The sequence below is a fragment of the Gymnogyps californianus genome, chromosome 1 (assembly GCF_018139145.2).
Source record: "Gymnogyps californianus isolate 813 chromosome 1, ASM1813914v2, whole genome shotgun sequence".
Classification (NCBI taxonomy): Eukaryota; Metazoa; Chordata; class Aves; order Accipitriformes; family Cathartidae; genus Gymnogyps; species Gymnogyps californianus.
This window is the reverse complement of record NC_059471.1, coordinates 103,828,818-103,853,521: the sequence shown is the minus strand read 5'-3', so window position 1 is coordinate 103,853,521 and position 24,704 is coordinate 103,828,818. Positions and strand designations below refer to the sequence as shown.

General features: G+C 38.9%; 1 protein-coding gene across 2 annotated transcripts in view; it reads right to left on the bottom strand.

Annotated features, from left to right (window-relative positions):
* GRIK1 (glutamate ionotropic receptor kainate type subunit 1) overlaps positions 1–24,704 on the bottom strand; it is a 175,498-nt gene that overhangs the window by 38,338 nt on the left and 112,456 nt on the right. For both annotated transcript variants that reach the window (XM_050895068.1, XM_050895076.1), the window contains 3 exons: positions 20,556–20,609; positions 18,659–18,832; positions 14,964–15,107 (listed from right to left, as the gene is read on the bottom strand). In XM_050895068.1, coding sequence (XP_050751025.1) covers positions 14,964–15,107; positions 18,659–18,832; positions 20,556–20,609 — 372 coding nt within the window. The remainder of the gene's footprint in view (positions 1–14,963; positions 15,108–18,658; positions 18,833–20,555; positions 20,610–24,704) is intronic.

The following is a 24,704-nucleotide window of genomic DNA, read 5'->3' as shown; positions in this document are numbered from 1 at the left end:
ACATATTACATGTGCCCAAAGACAGGGCAATTTTGCACTGCATAAAAATTCACTAAAAAAATTAAAAAAGGAGCCTGCTTTGTTCAAGCTTTGGGTCTGGACCTTGGAGTACAACAGCCTAAATCCACCAGCCTCCCTGGAGTGATCCTCTTTACCCCAGCCCAGGACCTTTTAAGTTCTCCATGACAAATGGATAACAAATGGCAATCAGTGCTGAATGGGAGTCCCCAGAAGGTCCTTAATGAAGGAAGGTAGCTAACCATCCCAAATCACCAAAGCTTTCTCAACACTCCAGTTGTGCATTTCCTAGTCTTGTGTGATACATAGTGCCTCTGCTACTCAGGGCCCAGAAATCCAGATTTTTCCAGGAAGAGATAAACAAAAGAAAGGCTCTTGTCATTCTTGCTTGATTTCTTGAACAGGTTGTGGTTAAATGTCCCCCACCAGCATTAGACTCCTAATGTCCTGGACTTTCCTGAACTGTTTCACTAATCCCTACTCAGTTTGCATCCCCAAGGAAGAAGACTCAAGTTCCCAAGTAAGCAAACGAGGTGTATCATTCCTAATAAGAGCACTGCCACTGCCTGTGCTCACAGGTGGTGATGGCATGATGATGATGGCTCTAAAAGCAGGCTTTCAGGAAAAATTCACCCAGTCACAGAGCCCTAATAAAAACTTCATAGTGTAAGGTACACGCAAGTCTTACATACATGTTTGAAGTACAGCATACGAGTTGCATATGATCAGTTTTGGTCCAGGCAGCGTTTTACTGTTCTATCATAATTAAGTGAAATCATATTTTCCTTGTTTTAAACATTAGCATCAGGAATAAGTTAAAGTGGTGGACTTTGTACATCAGTCTGTATAGCCACGATGATTCCCTGTACTGGAGAACGCTTCTTCAGTGCAGCAGGATCAACGTCCAGAATTAACTTTCTCCGCAATTTAAGTTTTCTGTATCTATCTCGTAAGCTTCCCAGCAAGCTCTCTTTCTATTAAATGAGATCTATCTGTCTCATGTAGCCCCCATTTTGTCCCCAAAGCTGAAGCTTATCTATAAAAGAAAGTATTTGATGGATTTCAAACTGCAGACGATTTTTATAATCTATTTTTGGGAGCCCCCACATTAGATTAAATTCTTCAAAGCTACAAGAAAGGCTGATGATAAATGATGGCATAATTTCTTTGTGTGTGTATAATTCTTAAATTACAAGCTTTTCTACTGCACATTGTTATTTGCTTCATTTAATTTGTTGTAGATGGATGACATAAGGAAAGATGCGTTAAAAATCAGCAGTCTTACAGAATGATGTCTCCCCATCCTGTTAAATCTAAATTCTAGCTCTGAATCTGCAGGATTTAATCTCAGATGCTGGGATGTTATCACCATGTATCTCAGACAAATCTGGTGCATCTACAATGTTGTGGAAATATGGCAGGATTTTGAAGCATGCTTGAGTAAAATAAGAATGGAAAAGCACAAATGCAACAAACTTGCTCTGAGACTTTCCATCTTAATGACGCGGGAACATACAAAAATCTCAGCTGTAAACAGTGAAACACTTGTAGTTTTGTATGCTGATATAATTAAGATAGTAGGAGGGGACACATATAAATGCATTTCTTTATATAATATCTCTTTTCCAGTCTGTCTTTTTATTACTCTGACATGACCCCCATCTCTTATTCATAAAGATGGAACATTTTTTAAAATATGATCTTTAGAGATCAATTCGTCCTCGGAGGGCAATTTGCTTCTGTGAAATGCTCACATTTATTGATTACATATCAGATGCTCAGCTTCTCTGCTAACGTGATATGACCTTGAATAAAGGAACCAATATGTTATTTTTGGAAATGGTATCAGGAGCCTACATCTCCATTCTTGTAAAAAAGATTTATATGATGAAATGCTAGCTCACTTTTGAAAATAGGCATTGGTGCTTCTACCCTCACACTAAAAAAAATGGAAGGAAAAGATGTCACAAGCCGCATAGGTGTATGCTTAAATTTCAAGATAGCAGAGAAGTGCATATAGCCTTTGTCTAACTTAAGTCCCACTTAGACCACCAAATAATGACCCAAATGTGACTTAAATTATAAACAGGAGTCAGGGAGTGTTTCTCAGAAGATTTAAACTTAAAAGTTGAAGGGGTTTTTCAGACCCAAATTGTGAGGCACACGCTTCAAATACCATTTGAATTCTAAATATAATTTCTGATTTTTATTTTATTTATTTTATTTATTCTAAATAAAAATAAAACATTTGAGTTTGCATCCAGTGAGCATAATTTTATTTCTGACTTCAAGACAGTTGTGGCGCCTATGTGTGCAAGCACGTCTAGACAGACAGGTGATGTTTCTTCCCTGATCAGAAGCAAAAGTTTTCCTTAAGAAACAAAGGGAGGGATGAGCTAGGAACCTACGGTCCATCCCAGGCCTTCTGAAGTCTATGGTAAAACTTCCTAGCTTTTAATGTGATTTGAGTCTTAAAGCACAACTGCCTGCTGCATGCAGGCAGTGTGAAATGTATCACTGCTCTGAAATCATAGCTGTATACTACCACTTCTAGATGCCTGTCAGGTAGATCAAGGATGCGAGTGCCTGTTAGGCGCCGTGTTCAGGCAAACAGAACAGGCAGCAGTTGCACAGTTCTCAAATGCAATTAACGAACAGAAATGAAGCAGAACTTTCTGAATAGTCAGAAACCGCATGACTGTTTAACACAGCAATGAGATTTCATGCTTTTATATGCAAGATTTATAGCAATTTTAATGTTTCTAACGACACTCATGTTAAATGTTACAGGATATAAAAGTTGAATCGGAACCTAATCATGTAATTCATCAAAAGAAATTGCTTTTTTGCACTCTGTCCCTGCTTTAATATTAGAGGAACTAAGGGCACAATTTGAAACTCTTAGGGAGAGAATGTATTTTCGATTTTGTTTGTATAATTTTGAGTAGAGCTTGCAGCTTAATTAAAAAATGTGATTTTCAGTGGCTTCTGTTTGTAATGTCCTTTGCTAGTCTTCATTCTTATTTATGCAAGGTTGCAGGCTGCCTCTGACAACAGAACCGTGAGGAAACGTTGTTCTTTCAGGAGTTTGTTTTGCAGCAGTAGGGCAATGCAGTGTTCGTCTGAGGTTCAGAATAAGATCTCACATTCTTCAATACCGTGTTTTATCAGATAATTATTATTCCTGTTTCTAAGTTGTAAACATTTGATGACTTTCTCCTATTTATTAAACAAATTGGGGAATTAACCCAATATGTTGGTTTCAACTGGTAGTTGAGAAGCAAACCATACAGGACCAGACCCTTTCTTACTAAGCACTGAAAAGGTAGTAGATAGATTGCAGATAAGTCTTCAGTCATCTCTGAAGGCTGTCAGGTACCTGACATGGCAAAAATTTCCAAAGCAACCTAATTAAACCTGTGAAACTTTCTGGTTTTACTACTTTAAAAAATTAAGATTGTGGATACACTACAAAGTGAAATCTGGGGTTAAATATTCAAATTACAATATTGGTTTCTATATAAATATATTGATGGAAAATTATAACAGCTGGAAAATAAAGCTGACTCAGCTTCTAAGAGCAAACACTCCAGAAGCTTGCTATCAATTCACACCACCATCATATGGTCTTTATATCTATTTCCACTTCATCATCTTGAATCAATTACTATAGCAGCCTTAGTTTCAGCCAAAGCCAATCAACAGTTCAATCACAGAATCAATCAGTTCAGCTGCTACCAGACTTACTAAGGTAAAACAACAGGTACATTTCATATTCTGTTTCTTTTGTTTCTACCAGACCTCACTTATATTTCCAGATTTCTATTAGCAAGATATAACTAGATCAAGAAATCATAATGCACAGTGTATATAATGCATTGACTGAGTAAATATTCAGCTTAATGATATAGCCTCAGTGGGATATAGCCAATTTTGTAGATACTGTATTGCACTACTGCACACGCAAGTGTCAATCTTTCTCAGACAAATTGATTGCATTTTTATTATGTACGTGTTTTTTCTTACTCAATATAAGTTTATCCAAATATTTTAGTTAACTATTTATCTGCCTAAGGTGTATTTTCTCTTTCTGAGTCCAGTGTTGCAGTGACAGATACTGGATAGTTGTGTTTCAGATTAGAAAACTTTAAATTTTTCATGAGCCTTTTTAAAGTGTTCAAAGTGCCCTGGCAATACAACAATGCAAAGGCATAATCTTATTTTAACTTTTTAAACTATTATGTTTAATGCTGTTTCATAATGTGCAGACTTTTCCACTCTTCTATTGATATTCCACTTATTCCAATAACCTGTGAAATAAAACAGTTTTTCTGAACCTGTTCTTTAGACCTCCATTTGTAATTAATCAAGCAATCTCTTTAGAGTTTCAAACTCAAATTTTAACCTTTTATTATTCCTACTGTTAAAAAAATAAGTGATTTTGAATGTATTTCCAGAGCTAATGTTAGAAGAAAACATCTGAGACACAAATATACACCCTCCAATACAAATAAAACTGTGATATATCACTTACAAAATATGTGTACATACTGAATCTCCTTTAAATGGTATAAGGAGAACCTGTCATAACTCTTAACAAATTTTTAAAATATATAGACAAAAGGAGCTGATAAAACTTCTGAGTGAAAAGCCAAGAGAAAAGCTATTTCAGCACAGTATTGTGGCAGAAAATGAACTGTTCTGTTGTTCAGCTCCAAAACCCTGCGCAATACAGGTTCAAGCCTGACTTTGTGCAAGATATTCAGACACTTTGCATCTGCCACCAAAGCCTGAATTATTGTTTAATATGAAAGTATCATAAATTGATGATAAACAACATCTTATATGAAGACTATTCTTGGATATAAGTGCAATGCTAAATGACAGTCGTCTTTACTCAAAAGCCTTACAAATGCATCTGGGCACACAAAAAACCCCTACTGCACTTGTAGGGGGTTTTTTTGTAAAACAGTCTCTGTATTTTTTATTTCTCTCTTTTTTTTTTTCCCTTTCTCTTGCTGTTTATGTGTAACTTGAACATTTTGAAAGGCATGAAATTGAAAAGGCATCCTAAAGGCATGCAATCAGCAGAGTTTTTCTACAGATTTAATGGGAGTTTGGAACAGAAATCAGTTAGCTGGACTCTTCAGTATGGGAGAAGTACATTCAGAAGCTAGAGTGAAGTCTAATCGAAGATATATTTTCCTGTCTGCTCAGTTTTGTCAACGGGATTATCTTGACCTTTGGCAGGTTGCTCTCCTAAGTATGTTAAAGGTAACCTACAAAGGCAAGTAATTGGATGGATTTTTTTTTCTTTTTTTTTTATGATGGATATATAGGCCAAGTATATTTGTATTTTTAATTCTTGGTGTTACAATCTGTTTATTTATTATTAGAAGTTACTAGGCAAAGCCAAACATCAGTTATTGATTTAATGTACATTTCTAATTAACCACAGTTGTGAAGTAAAAGGTACTAACTTACACCACCATCATGCCATTGTTTTTCTTTCTTTTTTTAATGATGAATTAAACAATAAAAAAAAATTATTGGCAATCATTTGACCTGGAATTCAGGAAGCATTAGTATTCAACTCCCCAAATTACGTTTGCTCATTTACCATTGCACAGTGGCAGAGATATGCTAACATCATAGTCTTTTTGGACCTATATATTCTCTAAAATGAATGCGTTACGTGTTTGGACTGAGATTAGGAAATTCATTCTGCTTCTATGCTGGTCTACCAAAATGAGCAACTTGAAAGGAAACCAGTCTTGTCCTGAAGAGAGACTTTACATCATAGTTTCCTTTAGCCACCATCTCACTAGAACATTTTACTTCAGTTAACATTAGCAACGTAGAGTGAATGACAGCAAAGCGACCTCTGCAAGTGCTAGCGTCTCCATGCCACTTCAGGTACGGCATCCTTCAGCTTTTAAGAAAAAGTGGCAGATGAGTACATATGGAGATCTCAAACAGCATATCAGGTGTACCACAGTGACAGACCTGTTTTGTTTAGTCAGCATTACCTCCTTATAAAGAAGGTGAACATCTACTTTAGTTTTGAACTGATAATCCAAAATTTCTGATGAGGGCTGTGGTGCTAACTGACACCCAAATGCAGAGGTAGGCGATGATGTCTCCTCCATTGGGTCTTAGACTTATTAACAGAGCAGAACACTGACGGTTACAGAGTTATTGACAATGATTAATGCACATATACAGAGGACATCGATTGTGTGCTTGATGGCAAGGAACAAAACAGTGAGTGAGCTCTTTTTCTTATGGTTTGGTTTTTTTTTTTTCCCCCTCCAAACTTTTGCTTCTTGACTACAAAATCAGATAGCTGAAAAATTTATAAAACATAGGCATACCTAAACCTGCTGTGGCCACATGCTCAGAATACCACAGATCACTTTTCTACAACTAAATCTTCCAACACTGTAAATAACAATACCACTATATACTAACCAAAATGGTAATGATCAAGGAAAAGTTTACTTTAATTTTCCTTTGGTTTTCTTTCCTTTTGGAAGAGAAAGCTCCTGCTTTATTAGAATTGCAGAGACAGTTGATAGATTTAAGTGATAGTGATATTGCTTCTAGTTACAGTGGAAATCATAATGTGCTCTGAGCCACACATCAACTTACCAGCTCTTAAAATTAATCCTCTTATTAAAAGAGATCCTCAAGGATTATGGAATATAGTGAGTTAGTGCATGACTTTTCCATTATCCTGGTCCAAATCTAGCATAACAGATGTAATAAAAAGAATTTTAGCATTCACCATTACAGGGTTTTATCTACCCCACTGAAAATCATGATGCTTCGTAGCCTCTTTACTCGGAAGAGGTCCAGGACTGGAACAGTCCCAGGCTTTTACTAAGCAGCACTGGAATGGAAAAGAGGAGGTGTGGGAGAGGCTTGTTCTTAGGAAGGGTTTTAGGCAGCTGTTACAAGACTGAGCACACCCCTGCCTTGAAACAAGAGAGAGAAATGGTTGGTAAACAGAGAAGGGGGATTTCTTAGGAAAGTCACAGGCTGTTCTGTGAGCTGCTCAAGAGCACTCATTTCCAGAGCAGTGGCTGAGCTTAATGATGTTCAGGGGTAGTCATATGAAAGGTTTTTGGTGTGACAAATTTGACAAATGAACCCTGAATACTTGATGATGACACCTTAGGTGGGTTCATTTCACAGCATATGTTTGAAAAGCCTTTGAGTTCCTTTAAAGCTCACACCTACCAGATTGCTTTGTATCAATACCAGAGATGAGGGAGTGGGTGTGAAGAATTGGAAGGGAAGGTCAAACTTTGCCAGTTATTCTTCCTAGTAAGAGCAGAGTCTGTCTTACCATGCACGAACATGACTGTCACTGAAGTGTCTGGGTGGGCTTACTGTTGACTATGAAGTTGGAAACCACAACTTTACACTACTGTGTTAATGGGGATTGGGATCCCATTGTAACAGATACTGCTTGTATAGGTGAGACAGTATGTAGAGAAATCCTGTTCCACACAGCTAACAGACTAAATACACTAACTAGACAAAAGCCATCATCCATCTTTTACAGAGGGGAATCACAGCATTTCCAGCTACAGGACTTCTTCACCTAGATTTTAGGTCCTGCTGCTTTTGTTTTAGACTGATGTGGTAGCTATAAGCATGGACGGTGAACAGCCTGATCATGTCAGCACGTTGGAAGTGCCTACCAAGCAATGACCAGTTTTGCCTTTTCAGGTAACCACAGCACAGGTTTTGGAGCTGTCCTGAAGTGATTTGCTTGTGGTTGCACAGAGTCTATGGCAGAGCCAGGAGCCAAAGCCAAAGCTCTGGCATTCCCACCCATCATCTTGAGTGGGAAATGTCCTCCCCCACTGAGCCGTTGTCCTATTACAGTGACATCAACCCATTGAATAACAGGGATGACAAGGAGCCTGTGGGGGCTTCATGTGGTGCAAAGCACCATGTCATTTCCACCTGAGATAATGGGACCCAAGTGCTGGCAAATCTGTGAACGAGTGAGTAGGAGGTTGTGTGGTTCAGGAACAGATTGTTTCAATGAGAGTACAGTGCTTCAAAACTGAAGTCATCTGCATTTAACAGTTACCTTGTAAGCTCTTTGGAGCAAAGACTGTGCACAGTGAATGGCTCAATGGTGATGTGACAGGGCTCCTGCGAGCTTTTCCATTACAAGTAAGTATCGTCTAGTTTAGACCATGCACTAACACTTAAATTGAAATATCAGTGTGGAGTAAATGATGAGCACTTTTAGTAGGCCAGGACATATAATATATGTTCTGTAAAAAGGTTTTGTGTAGCAAATATCAAAATATCCTCTATATATTCAGATAAAATCACTTTATAGAAATTCTTGTTCATTTTTTATAAACTTTCCATGTAACACTTAATAAAAATAAAAATGGAATGGAAGAAAATATATATAATCATTTTGTCAGATTTCTTGTTTTGATTTTAGATATCACTGTATCAGAACCTTGCAGATAATTTTTTATCAATTCACTATGTGTTTATTCTTAGTATGCAACTTCTAGGATCATTATTTTGCAATCTGTGCATAGAGCATTCCATAAATTAAGTGATTTTCCACTTGAAATTTGATTTCAGAATAGGAATCCCTATTGGCATTAATCTCAGCCATACATTATCTTCTTGGAAAGCTGACCTTTATTTCCTAATAAATCATCATGGGATGCAAGTCTAGCAGTTGTTTCGTTTGCTCTTTTAATTAAGAGTTTTCAGTTCAAAGTAACAGACAGTAATAGGCTTATATCAGAACTTACTTCATGGGCAAGGAGTAAGTTTTTAAAAAGTGAAACAAAGAAAAATGTTTATTTTAATGAGAGTGGATCAAATCCTAATATCAAATTATCTGGTGAGAGAAGTCCTAGCAAACTAAATAACTGCTTTTCTTTGAATTAACTAAATATTGCCCAGAGAATAACTGCAGCCAGTATCTATAGATGCTGTAATTGACTCAACGCTAAAAACACAATGACAAAGATGCAGCTGAAGAGATGCTATTTTATGTTTTGGAGCTGAAATATTGTCATCTTTCCCCAGTCACGTGCATAGAGATTTCTGTGCAGCAGAAAGACTGGGTGACTGACACACAGATCCTTCCTCAGACAGCAGGGGAGATGGTGAGTTCTTGGGTCTTCTGACATCCAGAGTCTTGTACTGCTCACTTCTTTTTTTGTTCCACTCTGTACATTTTTAGTCCCATGAAAATAGTCTTACATGTTGACTTTGGTAGTAATAAAAGACTATGAAACAAAAGAAATGTTCTGTTCTCTTACAAGATGTTTTGTGCTCCTTTGTTTGGAGATGCTGCCAATTTTAACCAAAAAAAATTTGATTAATATCTCCCCAGATGGATTGCTTTCCCTTCTGTCTTATTTAAAATTCATACTTTTCCTGTAATGAAAAATCTTCAGTTCCTTCTTCTTCCAATGATGTTCTATGTTTGTTTTAGATTTAGTTAGTTATTATCAAGAATCCCCTGAAAATTACATCCTGTGATTTGATACCAGTTAATCAAGACTTTGTGCGTTCCTGTCCCTTTCTCAAAATGTTAGTCAGTGCATCAAATTTGGACAAAATCAATCTGGATGTGGTCGTGCCATCATCAACTCATTAGTTCTGTCTTCTGTTCCCTGCACCAGAGCTTCCCAGGAAATCTAGCAGTCCTAAGGATGGTTGCTTGCTTCCTCTGTGCCAAGAGAAAAACAAACTGGCAGGATCTCACCTGCACTGGTGGATCAGAATGAGAGAGTAGGAACTTGCCATCCATCTAAAGTGCTGGATATACGTCAAACAGTTCAGAGATTTGAAGGATATAAACTTTTAAACATTTATGTGCTGAAAAAAAACCAGTATCTGAGAGCTGCAAAACAGCACTAAAAATGTGAGAAAACAGAGAAATCTACTACTTTTTTATGGTAGATCAACCAGGTCTAGAATAGGCATGTATATAGCACATACCTCAGGACAGACAGGAGTTTCTAAATCATTTGTACACTCTCAGCACAGGTGAGGTAGACATACAGCTGGTTTTGGAGGCAAGTATGGGCTAGCAAGTGACTAACACACTGAATCATCTTCACTCAGAAGAATAATTACAAATAAGTTGAGCCAGAGGCTTGAAAGACATACAAGTTGTAGTAGTCCCTGTGTGACCAAGTCCACCCATCTTGTTGCTTTCTATGGTCATTAGTCTACGTGAAGAAGTGGTTCAGCTCAGAGGATTGTCAAGACTCTTTTCCTGTGGTGCAGGTCTTCCCAGCTCTTTTTGTGGGGAGTGGAAATTATAATGCCTCCCTGTTTCCCAGTTTTCCTAATTATGCTGATGGAGGGGCCTCTTTCTCTACAGAGCAAGGCTATCATTTGCTTAAATGCCTTGAGTTTGGAAGAAAAGATTCCACGAATTTCATTCTTCTGTATCTAGGATAAGGGGTTTTTTTCCTTTTATTTTTGTAAAGAAGAAACATGAAATAAAAACATTTATAGCCAATGTAACCAGAACACAGAGTACTACACTCTGAATTATCATCATGGTTTCAAAAAGCAGGCAAAATAACAACCTAAGATAATAAAAATGGCCTCGTTGCATAATTTCATTTCTTGATGCTGAGTCAGTTGCTGTCCTCTTGTACAGGGAAGGACTGGATATGTCTTTTTTTTTTTTTTTAATTTATTTTACTCTTGAAGCAGTGTCATCCACAGACCAGAGTCACACACTGCTAGATGCTTTAAAAAACTGTAGAATGTGCTCAACATTTACAGTACTCTTCCTACATACAAATAAGCTAAATTAAGGTCTCATTTTAAATCTTTAACAATGAAAAATGATGTGAGAATTTAAGCAGGCTTCTTCAGGGACTTAATTTTACTAATCCTTGTCTTTGTTGCAGGCCGGATACATTCTATGAGGCATACCACTTATTACTTGTAGAAACGAGAATCAGCTAGCAGAGGGCTGGAAAACCCATTATAAATTCTAAGGAAAGAGTTTCTTCAGCTTGAAGGCATTTGAACGAGGTTGGCTTTCCAGTCTAACTGGGACATCTTCACTCAGAAGTATCATTACAAATAAGTTGAGACAGAGGCTTGAAAGTTTTACAGACATGGTAGTGCCTGAATGACCAAGTCCACTTATCTTGTTCTTTTCTGTGGTCAATATATTAGCCTACACAAAGAATTGGTTCAGCTCAGAGGATTCTTGAGAGCTTTTAATGTCACACCATGAAAGGAAAGCTGTATTCAATTACTCAATGCAGAATCTAGACGGATTGCTCTCACTCCTGGTCTCTACTAACTAGATGTGCTTGAAATGTATCTTCTCAAAACCACAACAAAAAGTGAAATGTAGATGTAAATGCTTCAGATTGCTTTTAATCTTTGAGATTTGTGTGTGTGTTTCTGTTTGAGGAGATTTAATAAAGTCATTCAAGATAAAGTCTGCATCTCTATCTTCTGAAATACTTCTCTATGCAGTCGTTCTTTTAATTGTTACTGGATTTGAGTGAGGGGAGCTCACATTGATTTAGATGATAATTGAATAACAAAGAATCATTATTTTGGGGCTTATATCTCTTGCTTTAAAGGGGACATGACCAGGGAATTTGATCATTCAGTTATAAACACCTGTTTCATGTTTACACACATATTCCTTTTAGGAAAGATGGAATCATCCTTTCTCTCCGCATTCCCTCTCTGAAGAGAGACAACGACCTCCTTTTTCTTTCTGGGCACGGGTAAGATGCACTCCTTGCAAATGCTTCCATAAGGGCTAAAAGATTAAAATATCATTTAGATATGAATGACATTAGGTCACTGAGAGACAAAAGCTTCTGACAAGGATTTACTTTTCATTAAAAAGATCTTAATGAGCTATTGTAGAAGAGTCTTGATCCCAGACAGTGTATTTTATGTAATATCCTCCTTTGTGGGAAATAGCTGTGACCTCTCTGACCTCAAAGCCATCCTCAGGGCTGGGGGGCTTTGGTCAGGCTTGCTTTTCTCTGCAAATTTCCAAATGCTTCCTACAATCAGCATTAGCTCATGACATCTTTAGAGCATAGAAGATTACTCTTTTTGTGGCTGTAATTGATTATTCTGTAGCCTCAGACATTTTTGCTAGTGCTTTTCTCCTATAGTCGTGCTGGTAGCACTTCAAGTCTTGGTCATTAAGAAAAATACGCAGTGGATCTGCTACTGCTGTTAGCTGGTACACTTATCTGGAGTCCTAAGGTCGAGAGAGGAGTATTCTCACATTAAACTAGCCATCTTTTGTTTTCTTGTACTCAGAAAATTCAGAAACCGACTGCAATGCACATGCATTCAGATCAGCATGAATCAAAAGGTAATATTTTACCCTAGGATGTCCACTTTCCAGTTGCTTTCAGGAAGAAGCTAACTCGTGTGTACCTGAGGACCAGATATGACCTGAACCTTGACTTCCCAACAGGACAGTGACAGGCTGAAAAAAATTAATTTGCCTTCTGCTGAATGAAGAGAGAAGCAGCCTATGAGCTGCTATACAAGTCAGAGGCTTTCCACCTTAACCTCTACTCATGTCCAGGCAGGTTCTGAGGTCCTTTCTATTACCGTCAGCCTGGCATTTTATAGCATTGGCCCACAAAGCAAATGAGATGACTGCAGTTCTTATCACCACTAAAATAAAATGCAAAAACCCACCACGGAGCCATTGAAGTACTTGTTAAGCTTTAGCACCTGCAGGACTCATTGCAGGCAACCTCTTTGTCTGAAAGTTGTTTATTTAGACTGCAGTACAGAATATTTGTCTTCAGACCAGTTTGTAAAATGCCTTCACAGACTGTAGTACCATATCACAAAATAGTAAAATTAAATTGTATTTATGTGGGCCCAAACTATCAACCTGCCTGCTTGACTTTTTTTCTTCATACGTATTCACTTGATTCCTAATTTATAAAGTTCATCTATCCTTGTTGAGCAAACCAGATGCTAACATGAACTAGGGAGGTCCGAATGTATTTGTTATTTAGTTTCCAACATCTGTTATAGTCTTTACGGGAAATGTAATACTGTCTTATTAAATCTTATCCTCTACTTTTAACAACCATCTTTTTTGGCTACAACAGAAACAGGAAGATAAGACTCTGGGAGTATTTAAATCAGTGTTTTACTGACCATGAAAGACACTATCTGCAAAACGATCAGTAATTAGCTCACATATCTCACTCCATGCAAGAGAAGCTAGCTGTACGTGATAAATGTGAAGTGTATAACTGTTTAAGCTTTGAATTGGATCTGCTGAGGTACGTGTGGTACTCTTGGTCAAAGTACTACTTCTGCCTTAGGATTCAGGACCCCTATGCTATATACTTATCATCACCCAAAATAAGCAGGTCGCCACTGTAGAATTATGCAGGTGCATTCACTGATACAAAGTCTTTTGCTAACTTTCAGTTTTATTATAGTTCTTAAAATGCACCAGAAATTGTATAAGTAGCAATGCTACCTCATTTAGTTTGAGGCTGAGAAGTAGAAGAGCAAAGCTTCCCACTTAGATCAAATCAGAGGGGAGGGAGGGAGGGAGAGAGGGAGAAGTTCATCTTTATTACAGACACTGAGACAATTTTCTCCTGTCTTTTACTGTTCCTGCTACAGTCTTCCCACCTCCTCCCCAGTGGGGGAGCTGGATGCAGCATGGCTGACAGTGCGAGAGAAATAATCTTTACCACTGTGCTTCCCTGACTCCTCTGGGTGTTCCCATGATTGTGTTGTAGTGAGGAAAGCATCTCAAAGCTTCCTTAATTATTAAGTCAGGTCCCTGAGTACCGGGGTAACTCTTGTCTTTTCTTTATACTTTCAAAGAGAGAAGCTTACAAGGAAACCTTAAAATTCATAAAACGCCCTGTGTGGAGAGTACTGTTTCAGTAACTTTCAATGTTTTCTGTGTAGGTGAATTACCATGTCATATATTGCCTATGGCAATTCTAAAAAATTTACTTAGGAAGGTTTGGAGAAGGTGATGACAGCTCTTCTACATGTTCTGCAACGACCACATGTCTTGTCTTTCAGTTTGCTCCTACTATATTTCTGGATTCAGGTGTATGCCCCAATGTGCTTCCACCACTTACCTTGTACCCCAGCCTACAGGTCCTGTTCCACCTGCACAAGTGCTAATGAATGTGGCTTTGGTAGGAATCACACTGTCATGGACAAGAACTGGGGGAAAAGATGAAATATACATAGGAAACTCCATATAATTTCCAATTTTCACTTCCACACGCTCCCTAAAGGAAAAGTTTCATTTGAAATTCATAATAAAAACTGAACTTTTGGAAGAGTAAAGGCATTTCAGCTAAAACGTGTATTTTTTAGAACATTTGTGGATCAAGCTTGCTCAGTGATGCATTCTTATGAGATAGATGGTGCATGACTTCATGAAGAAATTTACTTCTTTAGAAATACTGGCTGAAATATTTTCTGGATATTGATTACTGATCAAACAATCTGCAAAACAATTGGAATTAAGTGGTGAAACAAGGACAGAGCTACAGATATGCTTTTCTTTCTATTTCTAGAATGGCTGTTGTTAGTTATCGCATATTTTTAGAAATTATATACAACCAGAATAACATAACCATAACATTAACCGAGCAAAAAATATGGTGTGTTAGTCTGAGATTTTATCACACCTACGGTTTAGCAGTTTCTTTCTTTCAAAGACCAGACAAAGTCTCCACCAGAATGCAGGCCACAGCCTTGTGTCTGTAAATCAACATTTCTCTGCTAGGAAGGTGAGGAAGAACTGGGCATCCGAGTGCCAGAAATCAGAGCATAGCATATGACAAAGAGCAGGGAGCAACAACACAAGCCAGTGCGGTAAAGAAGAAAGGAAGGATTATGCTGACCATAAGCAGATGGTCTACACTTGCCTCTTTTATCAGATTCATAAATCTGGGTCCAAAACGCCACGGTTTGTGTCTGTGGCACTGCAGGGAGCTGACAGTCATTTGGGAGGCACGCTGGGAGGCCACTGCTACCATGTAAACAGCATCGTACATGAGAGCTGCTTCAGTCTGCGTGAAAAAACAGAAAGGCTTTCTTTAATGTACATCTCTGTGCCCCGTCCCTGCTTTTCTCTACTGAGAACCATTCCCTCGGGCTACTGTTATGGAAAAGGCCACTAGTGGGCTTTCCACAGAAATCTGAGGTGCAAAAAAAATCCGTTTTTTTGCAGCTTATATTAATTTCAGAGTATTTTCAGGTGAGCATTGCGAAGAAAACTACATTGGGTAGCTACAGGAAGAGAGGGGTCGGTGGGTCCAGTGCAGGAAGGAGCACACAGGCAGCTCTGTGGCATGGAGAGGAGTTTTAAGAAGCCTCAGGTGATACAGCAGCCCAGGTCTCGTCCTCCAAGCATGTCTTAGGGCCAAGCACTTTGTAGTACCCAGTCTTCTACAGTTTCCTTATGGGATTTGCCAAAGACTCTCAGCACCTCAAGGTGTGTCATCTGAAAGCACCATGCAGGTGCTCAAGCCAGTCTCTGCCCAGCCTGCAGGTCAGTGTGGCATGGTGGCATGGCATGGGGGCGTGTGGGAGGGCTGCCCGCGTAGGGCCCATACTAGCTCCCCATCACCGCTCTTCTCGTGACGCTTGTGGGATTGCTTTCTTCCCCAAGGGGTTGGCAGGCCCTGCTTGCCAGGGAAATCAATCCCACCGAGCACCTGGTAGGTATCCCACCGGACAGGTATCTACTGTCTCTAAGTGTCTACTGCCCTCAAGGATCTTGGCTTTTGGCACAAATGTGTGAAACGGCCCCACCGAGATTTGGCCAGGGCTGTTCCCCTGCCATACCTCCCATGCCATTTTAGAGAGAGGTGAACTGTACTTTCGAGGTGCCTTTTTTTGATGATTAAGTTGGACTTATACACTTAACTTCTAGTTGTCTAAGACAGGACAGATGAATACAGCCCTTAGACACCTAAATATTACTAAAATTACTGGATGCTGGTTGTGCATCTGTGTTTCTTTTAGGAATGGGTTTATTGGTTTAAAAACATGCCCAGTAAGCCTCAAACTGAGATCGCACACTCTGTCACCCTTTATCATTGGGAAGTTTTAGAAAAATCTCGTCTTCACCTTCATTGTGCTTCAGTGCTCTCATGTGTGAGGTGGGAATGGCCATGTTTCACTTAATGCACAGGGATGCTGTAAAAATGAAGTGCTTACCTTTCTTGTAAAGCTACTGAATAATTAAGTAGGGGCCTTAAAAAAAAGTACTAACTCTGCAGATGAGAAACTGGACTCATCTCTATGAACTGCAAATCTAATCCGTTTTTTATTCCTTTCCCATGCAATTCCTTTGGGAAATTAATAGATTTGATTCTTTGTTTGTTTCATTTACCTAAGTAAATTACAACAGCATCAGTCTTACCAGCACTGGAGGTTTTTGCTGGCAATCAAATGTGATCTGAATTTATCAACTAATCTTAATATACTGCAGATGAGGAATCGCTCTTGACACATTAGTCAGGATCTGCCCAAAACAATGCTGTCACAATCAGAGCAAATTGAAAACTTTATAAATGGTGAGGCAAGCAAGAGGAGACAATAACAGCTGTTCTCAGTGTCGAGTGACTTAAAACAGATACTTGTTCCAAGTGGACCCGGAGACTAAAGGCCTGATCCAAAATCCCTCAAAATCAATGGAAAGATTCCCATCAATGTCAATGAACTTCAGATCAGTTTTTACATTAGACTCGGGACACATGCATTCAGGACTGAATTTTACTTGAGCACTGGAGTCCCAGTCTGCCTGTGTCCCAGGCCTGGAGACTCCGGAGATACTTGGTGAAAATGCTTCAGTGCACCTCACTTTGCACTCCTATCTGGGACCACCGATGCTTTTACTTGATAACATGGTGCATCCTGCAGTGTTTACATGGTGGCAGCATTGCCAGACTTGGCTGTTCGAATCTCGTGCTGGTGTAACTTGCTACTCATCCATCCTGCCGTGCAGCAACTGGGAGCTTATATTACCTTCCTTAGCCTTTCATTTCTCCCCTCACTGTTGTTCCGTTCTAGGGCTTGGGGTTGCATGGAGGAACAAAAGGTCACCTCATTTTCTGAAGCAAACCGCCTTATATTGATGTCTGTACTTGTGCATAAGAAGAAAGGGACTAAGAGCTAGTCCTGGAACTTGTTTTTCTGATTTTCATATTCTATTTAAATTATTGCAAAGAAACCCAAAAATCTCAGAACAACTATGCCTCTGTGTGCAATGTGGGCATAAAGTGGGACGTGAACTTAAAACTGTCTTGGTCATGCCCTGCTGACTTCCCGCAAGCTGACATCAGGGCAAACAATATAGCATGAACCAGAAGGGAGAAATCCTGAGTTAACAATAGGACATGTAATCTTGATTTCCTTATACTGTGCAGCTTATCATAGCCTTATTGTCTAATGAAATATAGCAGTATTGCAGCTCTCCATCAAACTGAATAAGCAGAACTTGCTATGAATATTTAAATGATCACAGCCAACTAGGAAGATGCTTTCCTTGGTGCTTATGCTGTTTCAGAGCATCAAGGACACTAAGAGATTATAGAGATGCAAAGAAGAGGATAAGAGTCAGAGATACAAAGGAGAGCATAAGAGTCTAGTAAGAACTTCATTTTTCCTAGTTTTACAGTTGGGTGAATGCAGGTGAATAGCTATGTGTGAATAGCTTGCAGGTCTTGTGTATTCACATCAGAAGTTCCCAGGGACAGTTTTGTCCCCTGCTTTGCGTATGAGTGAGCACAATGGCACTGCCTAAACAAGCAACATTTTTTTGAAATGCTAGAGGTAGCACATATAATGCATTTCTCTTCAGGCTGTTAGGATGTTTCAAAATTTTCCCTGCAATCATCTGCAATAAAGTCTATTTCATATCACTTCAAACTCCACTCAGTACATAAGAAACATTATCTTATATTGCAAAAAGATGGCAACCCTTCACCCTGCAAAACTGAATGGAGTCATGCTGTCCATGTACTTGTTCCTATTCTTTCCTTTACTTCTTGGGGGAGTGGTAGGGAGGAAATCCTAATTTCCTGGCTTGATGATACCTTTCATTTATCTTTAAATTATATCTTAAAAGCCAGAGTTGCTGTAGATGATGGAAATGAAGAGAAAGGGCACTTTTCCAATTTAAAAATGCTATTACCTGTCCACATGTTCAATATCTTTCCCTGCAGGTTATAAATCGTATACCTGCTCTGAAAGTTTTTATTTCCTGTTATGTACTTCACTCCATGCAGAACATATTATTAGAGAAATGAGGCAGCAGTATATACATTTGACAACAATAAGATGAATGATGTTAGCTGGACGGCACCATGATGGAGAATTGTCACTCATCTCTAGAGCTGCCTGGGAGTGGCTTGTCACACAGACGAGCACAACATTGGTTCAGGGGGCAAATGCACTTCTGTGTAGAAGCGGGTAAAAGGAAGGTCGTTTGGGGGATGCTGCTTCACCGTTTGCATTGTAAAATAAAGCAGTAATGGGATCGGTTCACATCTGCTAGAACAGCATTGCGAAGCACACTGTAGACACCCCTGCATCATTGTGGTGGTTCACTTACTGTCATCATGCCATCGAGGAGGCCAGTCTCTGGTTTTGGTGGTGCCTGCAGACGCTCCATTGACCACTTCTCAATGACTGATGAAACTTGTGGGTTCTCGATGTTGAGCAGGCGAAACCCTGTCATATTTACTCCACTGTATCTGTAGGGTTCCAGGTCTAATGCAAATAGATCCTAAATCATCATTAAGAAAACAAACAAAACCAGATGTAGTATTTTTAAAAAGAGAAGCGTTCAGAAGGTACAATTAGGCCAAAATTGTATTTGATTTTTAATCCAAAGCTCAAGTGCTGTTTTTTTTTCTCTGTGAACGCTCTGCTTGCCCTCAAAGCCTAGTCATGACCGCTTCAGTTATAAATCTGAATAAACCAAAGCTGTGTGAAATTTATGACAAACCACATATCTGCTTTTTGGAATGTAAAAATCAGTTCCCCACAACAACACTATTTTGCAACCAACCTGCACAGCAGTATCTAATTTTAATTTACAGCAGTCCTCTAACAGTGTTACAGCTCTGACAAACCAACATGAGGAATTAGCTGGCCACTGTCAAGCTTATTTCTCAACTCGGGGAAAGAAAATTCCAAGAGATGTTGAGAGCGATACACTTTTACTACTTATGAATTCAATTTTTCTCCTGCCTTGCCTCCTTCAGGTGACTTGCTGCCTGTGTGTCTAATGGACGTGTCAGGCCAGTGCACAGTAAGTCCATGTGCTCCAGTGCTCGGCGTTTACAGGGCAGGAAAATAATGGGTATTCTAAGTGATATAATTGTGTGGCACACTCCACAGCTGTATTTATCAGGCAGTGGAAATATGATAACTGCTTCTCAAAGCCTGAAGGCTGTTTTTCAAAACAACTTTTTGCTGATCCCGGCAGGCCAGTAAAATGACAAATGTGTTGGTCATGGTTTAATACCACAGTAACCATCAAAATGTCAACATTTACAATACCACAATGCCGAGACACCACCAGCACTGCTTGCTGCTTCTCTAATATGTGTTCTATACTATCTCATGCATATTGTTGGTGGTGGTTACCATTTTATGTTAGATTGTTTGTTGTATTGTTTATTGTATAAAACTGTAAGTTCCACAGTAAATCCTAAATTTTCACGTTTTTCTTGATGTTAAAATGGCCTCAAAGAGAACAATTTCAAGCTGCTACTTCAAGTTTCAAACAGCTAGAGAGTCTTTTCTGACTAATGAATTGACTATTGGATTCAAAATGATTTTTCACTTCCACATAAAATTTTATATGGAAAGGAAATAAAGAATAAGCTGATGTGCATGCCATAATCCAGCCCTCTAGGACTCTTCTAGCAATAGTGGTTCTTTGCTGTCTTTCTAGTCTACAATGCAAATGGACCTTAAGCATGGATTGAGTTATATTTATATATACCATATAAGTTAAAATATAGGAGAAATGTGCTGAAATAAGTATTTATAGATCTGTACCATAAAATAAAATTTAGGGGGTTTCTTTCACTATAAAACTTCCCAAGTGATTTTATACATATGTGATTTTGTGTTTTTATAAGTAAATTAAACATTTTAGCAATGAACCGCACCACCTGTGCTGCTTGACCTCAGCTCCATTGCAAAGCTGTTCATTCATTATTTTGTTTCGCTCTGATCCACCTGTACCAATGGCTCCTCCTTAAACACAATACTGCAATTAATTTTCATTGTATTAAAGTGTTAGCCAGCCCCACAGGTACTGCAAAACAGCTTCCTTACAAAATTGTGAGTCCCAATATTACTAAGGAGGGTTAGTACTCATTCTCCAGGGGTTTCCTTGAATAATGGCAACAAAGATCTCCTAGAAAAAGTGGAAATTTTTAGTTGTCTTTTCTGCAACAGAGAAAATTCACCCCCAAATCTTTAGTGTTCCTTACCAGTGTTGTAAAAAAGTAGTGGTAGTATTCTGTCATCATTCCCATGGAGAGAATCTGTTGAAAGAGATTGAAAGGTGAATGTACTTTACTCTGGATGCTTTCAGTGTGGTGTATTGCACTGTCTTTTGAAAAGCATGGGTTAGTCTGGAACAATACATTAAAGGTCATGAAAACTTGATTACAATGAAACCTACATTTTTCTTCAGAAGCAAAAAATATCCTGTTGTATTTAAATTATGTTTTTATCACCTCTGCTCCGGAAAGAGATTAAAGATTGCAAAACTTCTAGGACAAGAAAAATTATTAGTGATAACAAGAAGCTGATGTTTTAAAAGTGAAATTCTTTAGTCTGCAGTTTAGAAGTGTTAAAAAGGAATTTACTAGCAGACAACAGAATTTGTAGGGAAAAGTGCTTAGGTGCAGGGTTTTTTATTCTGCATTACCATGTGAGAACAAGACACTCAGTGAGTGCCCACTGAAGTAAACAAGAAAAACAAAAAGAAAGCTTCTATAACTGCCTTTTGTTCCACCTGGGGAATGCAGGTCTGTGGGAGGTTGTCAAAACAACTGGTACAAAATGATTTCTAGTCTGGATTAATTTTCCAGAGTCAGACCTTTTGAAGGTCTGCAAGGTAAGGATGGCATTTAAATGCTTACTGACTGGCCACCTCAGGCAGAAGAGGATGAAGTTTTTCTTCCCAGCCCTCACGTTGCAGGAAACTTCTAGAGGGACGTGTTTTTTCCCTCAGCCCCTCTCCAAAAATCATTGGGAATGCTTACATAAAACACCCCTGATGGTGCATAACAGGATGCTCTACTGTTTCAGCCCAGCATCACCTACACTTGTTGCCGTGTTCACACACGCTATTACCATGATGCAAGCCTTTTGCCCTCTCTGGGATCTTGTGAAGAGGAGGAGGAATTATGAGCTAGGAAACTACTGAAGAATTCATTATCATGACAGTAACACAAAGGTTAAATGTTATTCAGTCTTGATCACAGTAACGTAAGCATCTGCTATTAATAGTATTTTAGGACACTTTCAGCAGTGCCTGAATAGCTGTTTGAAAGACAGGGGATAATAGTGTGATTTGGCTTGCCAAAATTCTCCTTCATGGCAAAGGCCTCTGAAAATCAGTTGTGTGACTGCGTATGGCAATTCCTCACATAAAAAAAGGAAAGAACCTGAACTTTCTAAGCTGCAGTAGATAATAAAAACAGCTCAGTGTTAATCACAAACAACCAATCCATTTCCAGCCACTAAAAATCAAGCCAGAAGGCAAGTATTTTATTGAAATGCTCCACTGAATTTACATGTCAAAATTGCCTTTTTTATTTCTTATTTTATTAATCCTCTTCTACTCCATTTCTTAGAGTTATTTAATTACCTGTAGAAATGAGCAATACAGCAATCGTGGAGCCTGATGTTCCTTCCCTATTTACGCACAGAAAATGATATATGGTAGGATCAATGGAAACTTTTGCATGCTGTGTTTCCCAGCTGACCTGGCTGGACTCAGCTGTGCTCCCTGGAGCCATTGGATTTCTGTGTCTAAGGTCCCTGCTATGGGAAGGAGGTGCCAGTCAGGATTTTTATGATGCAGGTCTCTCTTGAGCTGAAACTGTATTGGAATAACCCAATTACTTCATATGGGGCACAGACCAGCCACTAGGTTATACAAATGCGCTTTGAGCGCAAGTAAAACTCTGTATGCCTGAATTTATTTGGTCCTCTACAGGAAGTTCGCAGTTGGTCCATGGTGTTACATTAGTATGAACACAAGATCATACTAATAAATGTAAATAGGAGGATTCAAATACCCAGTTTTAAATTATTGATTCATTACAGTTTTAATTCTAGTTTGAGATAGAAGAGCTGACATCAAGTCATTGCACTTCTGTTATCAGAAGATATAAACTGCGATCTGCCTGCGTAGAAATAGTAAGACAATGGAGAACCAGGATAATGCTAAGCCATATAATGCCCTAAAATACAACTTTACATTAACTAGACAGATACATTAAGTAGAATGATTATAAAGTGTGTAGCCTGGATGTTTGGGAAGCATTACCTAGCCGTGCTGCTGCAGCTACACTGCTACTGGGTATCCAGCTAGTTAATCCAAGGTAGCCCTGTTATTGCTTTCCTCACAAATCCAAGGGCAGTAGCCTGAGAGGAGTGTTTGCCTCCTGAACACATTTTTGATTAAAACTTTTTATGAGAGTATTGATTCCCAAGTAATGTGCTATAAACAGAGCTGGCAGGACACACACATACCTGTGAATAATAATGATTTCAAAAGTCATGCTACAAGATTGTCTTTGAAAACAAAACAGAACCAAAACCCCTGAAAACCAAAGGCAGTTGCATGTAAAAAGCGAGGTTCAGCCAGCAATGTTATCTGCCATAACCAAGACACGGGTTCACAATGGCAATTGCTGGAAGGGTGCCATGGATTTGCCTGCACCCGAGGGTTCCACGAGAGACACTCACTGAAATTCTTCCAAAGAAAGTATTGCGGCAGCCCAGGAATCAACATGTCGCTTTTGTATTTTCTCTATTAACGATGACTCAATTAAGATATGAAGCTACAGGCAGCTGGAAGAGAGCTTGTAAGTATCATGCACACATTACGAATGTCCTTGTCTGGTTAAGGAATAAGAGTTGATGCTGGATCTGTCCCAGGCTGGGCCCTGATCTGCCACTGAGCTCTGCCCTCTCACTTAGCATTCGTCACAAGACCAGTCTTAACTGGTTGTCCTCCCCTCTAACAATCATTAAGGCAATTAGTTAACAGTTATATAGCACTTCTTAGACATTGCTGTGACATGTTAGATCTGTAGATTGACCTAACTAGGGTGCTTTTTATTCATGAATCGTAAAGACTTTGTAATAATAACTTATTTATGTTTTAGGGTAACATGGTCGCTAAGTAAAATTCCCAATGAAGGAAGATTTGATGACAGTACCAAATGCCCACTTGGGAGGATGGCATTAGGAAAACAGGAGATGCAGGCAAGTTAAAGCAAAAGCAAGAGGAATGTTGAAGACCTCAAAGCATTAATGACTTCCGAGCCTTAATGACTCGGACGCTCCTATTTGTGTAAATAGGAGAGTTGCACTTGTGTGTTCTCAGCCACAAGGACTCGTGTTTTTGCATCACAGGAGATACAGGGACTGCAGCTTCTAGGAACTACCAGGAGAGAGACAATCATAAAAGTATGGTAGGAGCCAAGACTCCTTTCAGGTTGGGACACCTCTGAAGTACCTTGCAAAGCAGCTGCACAGGCCCTTCCCACAGAGCAAGTGTCCTCCCCACTAGAGAAAACGAGCAGAGCAGCCCAGAAGAGAGAAGGGAAGGCAACAAGATTGGGTTACGTGTATATAGCTGCCCGTAAGAGACTAGAATGAGATTTCGTTACACATTCTCATTTAAATAACTTTGCATGTAATTATTTAAATAATTATACAGCTGATACAAATGTCCTATTTAATTAATAACAGCTTTTACTTACTGTGGGACTTAGATGAATGTAAACTAGTGAAATCAGGCTAAAATATTCTGCATTCTCCTTGCAGATCTCCTACCCTTCCTGGCCTGTATAAAATCTGCTCTTCAGCTAAACTCACATATGGGTTGATTATGGATTATCCTGGCAAATAAGATAAAGAGACTTCCATCTCTATTTATCCATTTCAGATCAGATGTTTGGGCATTGTCTTTCGCAGACCTGCACTTTTAGCTGTGGGTCATGAACTGCAATGTGAATCTGAACAAGTATCAGTAGTCAAAATATATATGGCAAGTAGATAGAGACTGGATAAAAATATTCTCTCTTATGTCTGTAAATCTGTTTGGGTGCCCTGTTCCTGGCTTGCATCATATCCCAGCTCCAACCCACATTTGTTCATCTTGTAAAAAAATCACCACCTCATTTAGAGCTAGTGTCAGTCTTCCTTCAAGGCAGGCTGAAACCAGAATGATGGTGAAGAATATTAGCAGGAACTGCATCAAATACTTTGCGTGCTTTCACTTTGCATTTTCCTCACTCATTATTTAATTTCATGACCATTAAATGAATGCATTTCATTATCCAATTAATTAGTACTACTATTGTTTTCTAAGATCAGCAAGATACACCATAATG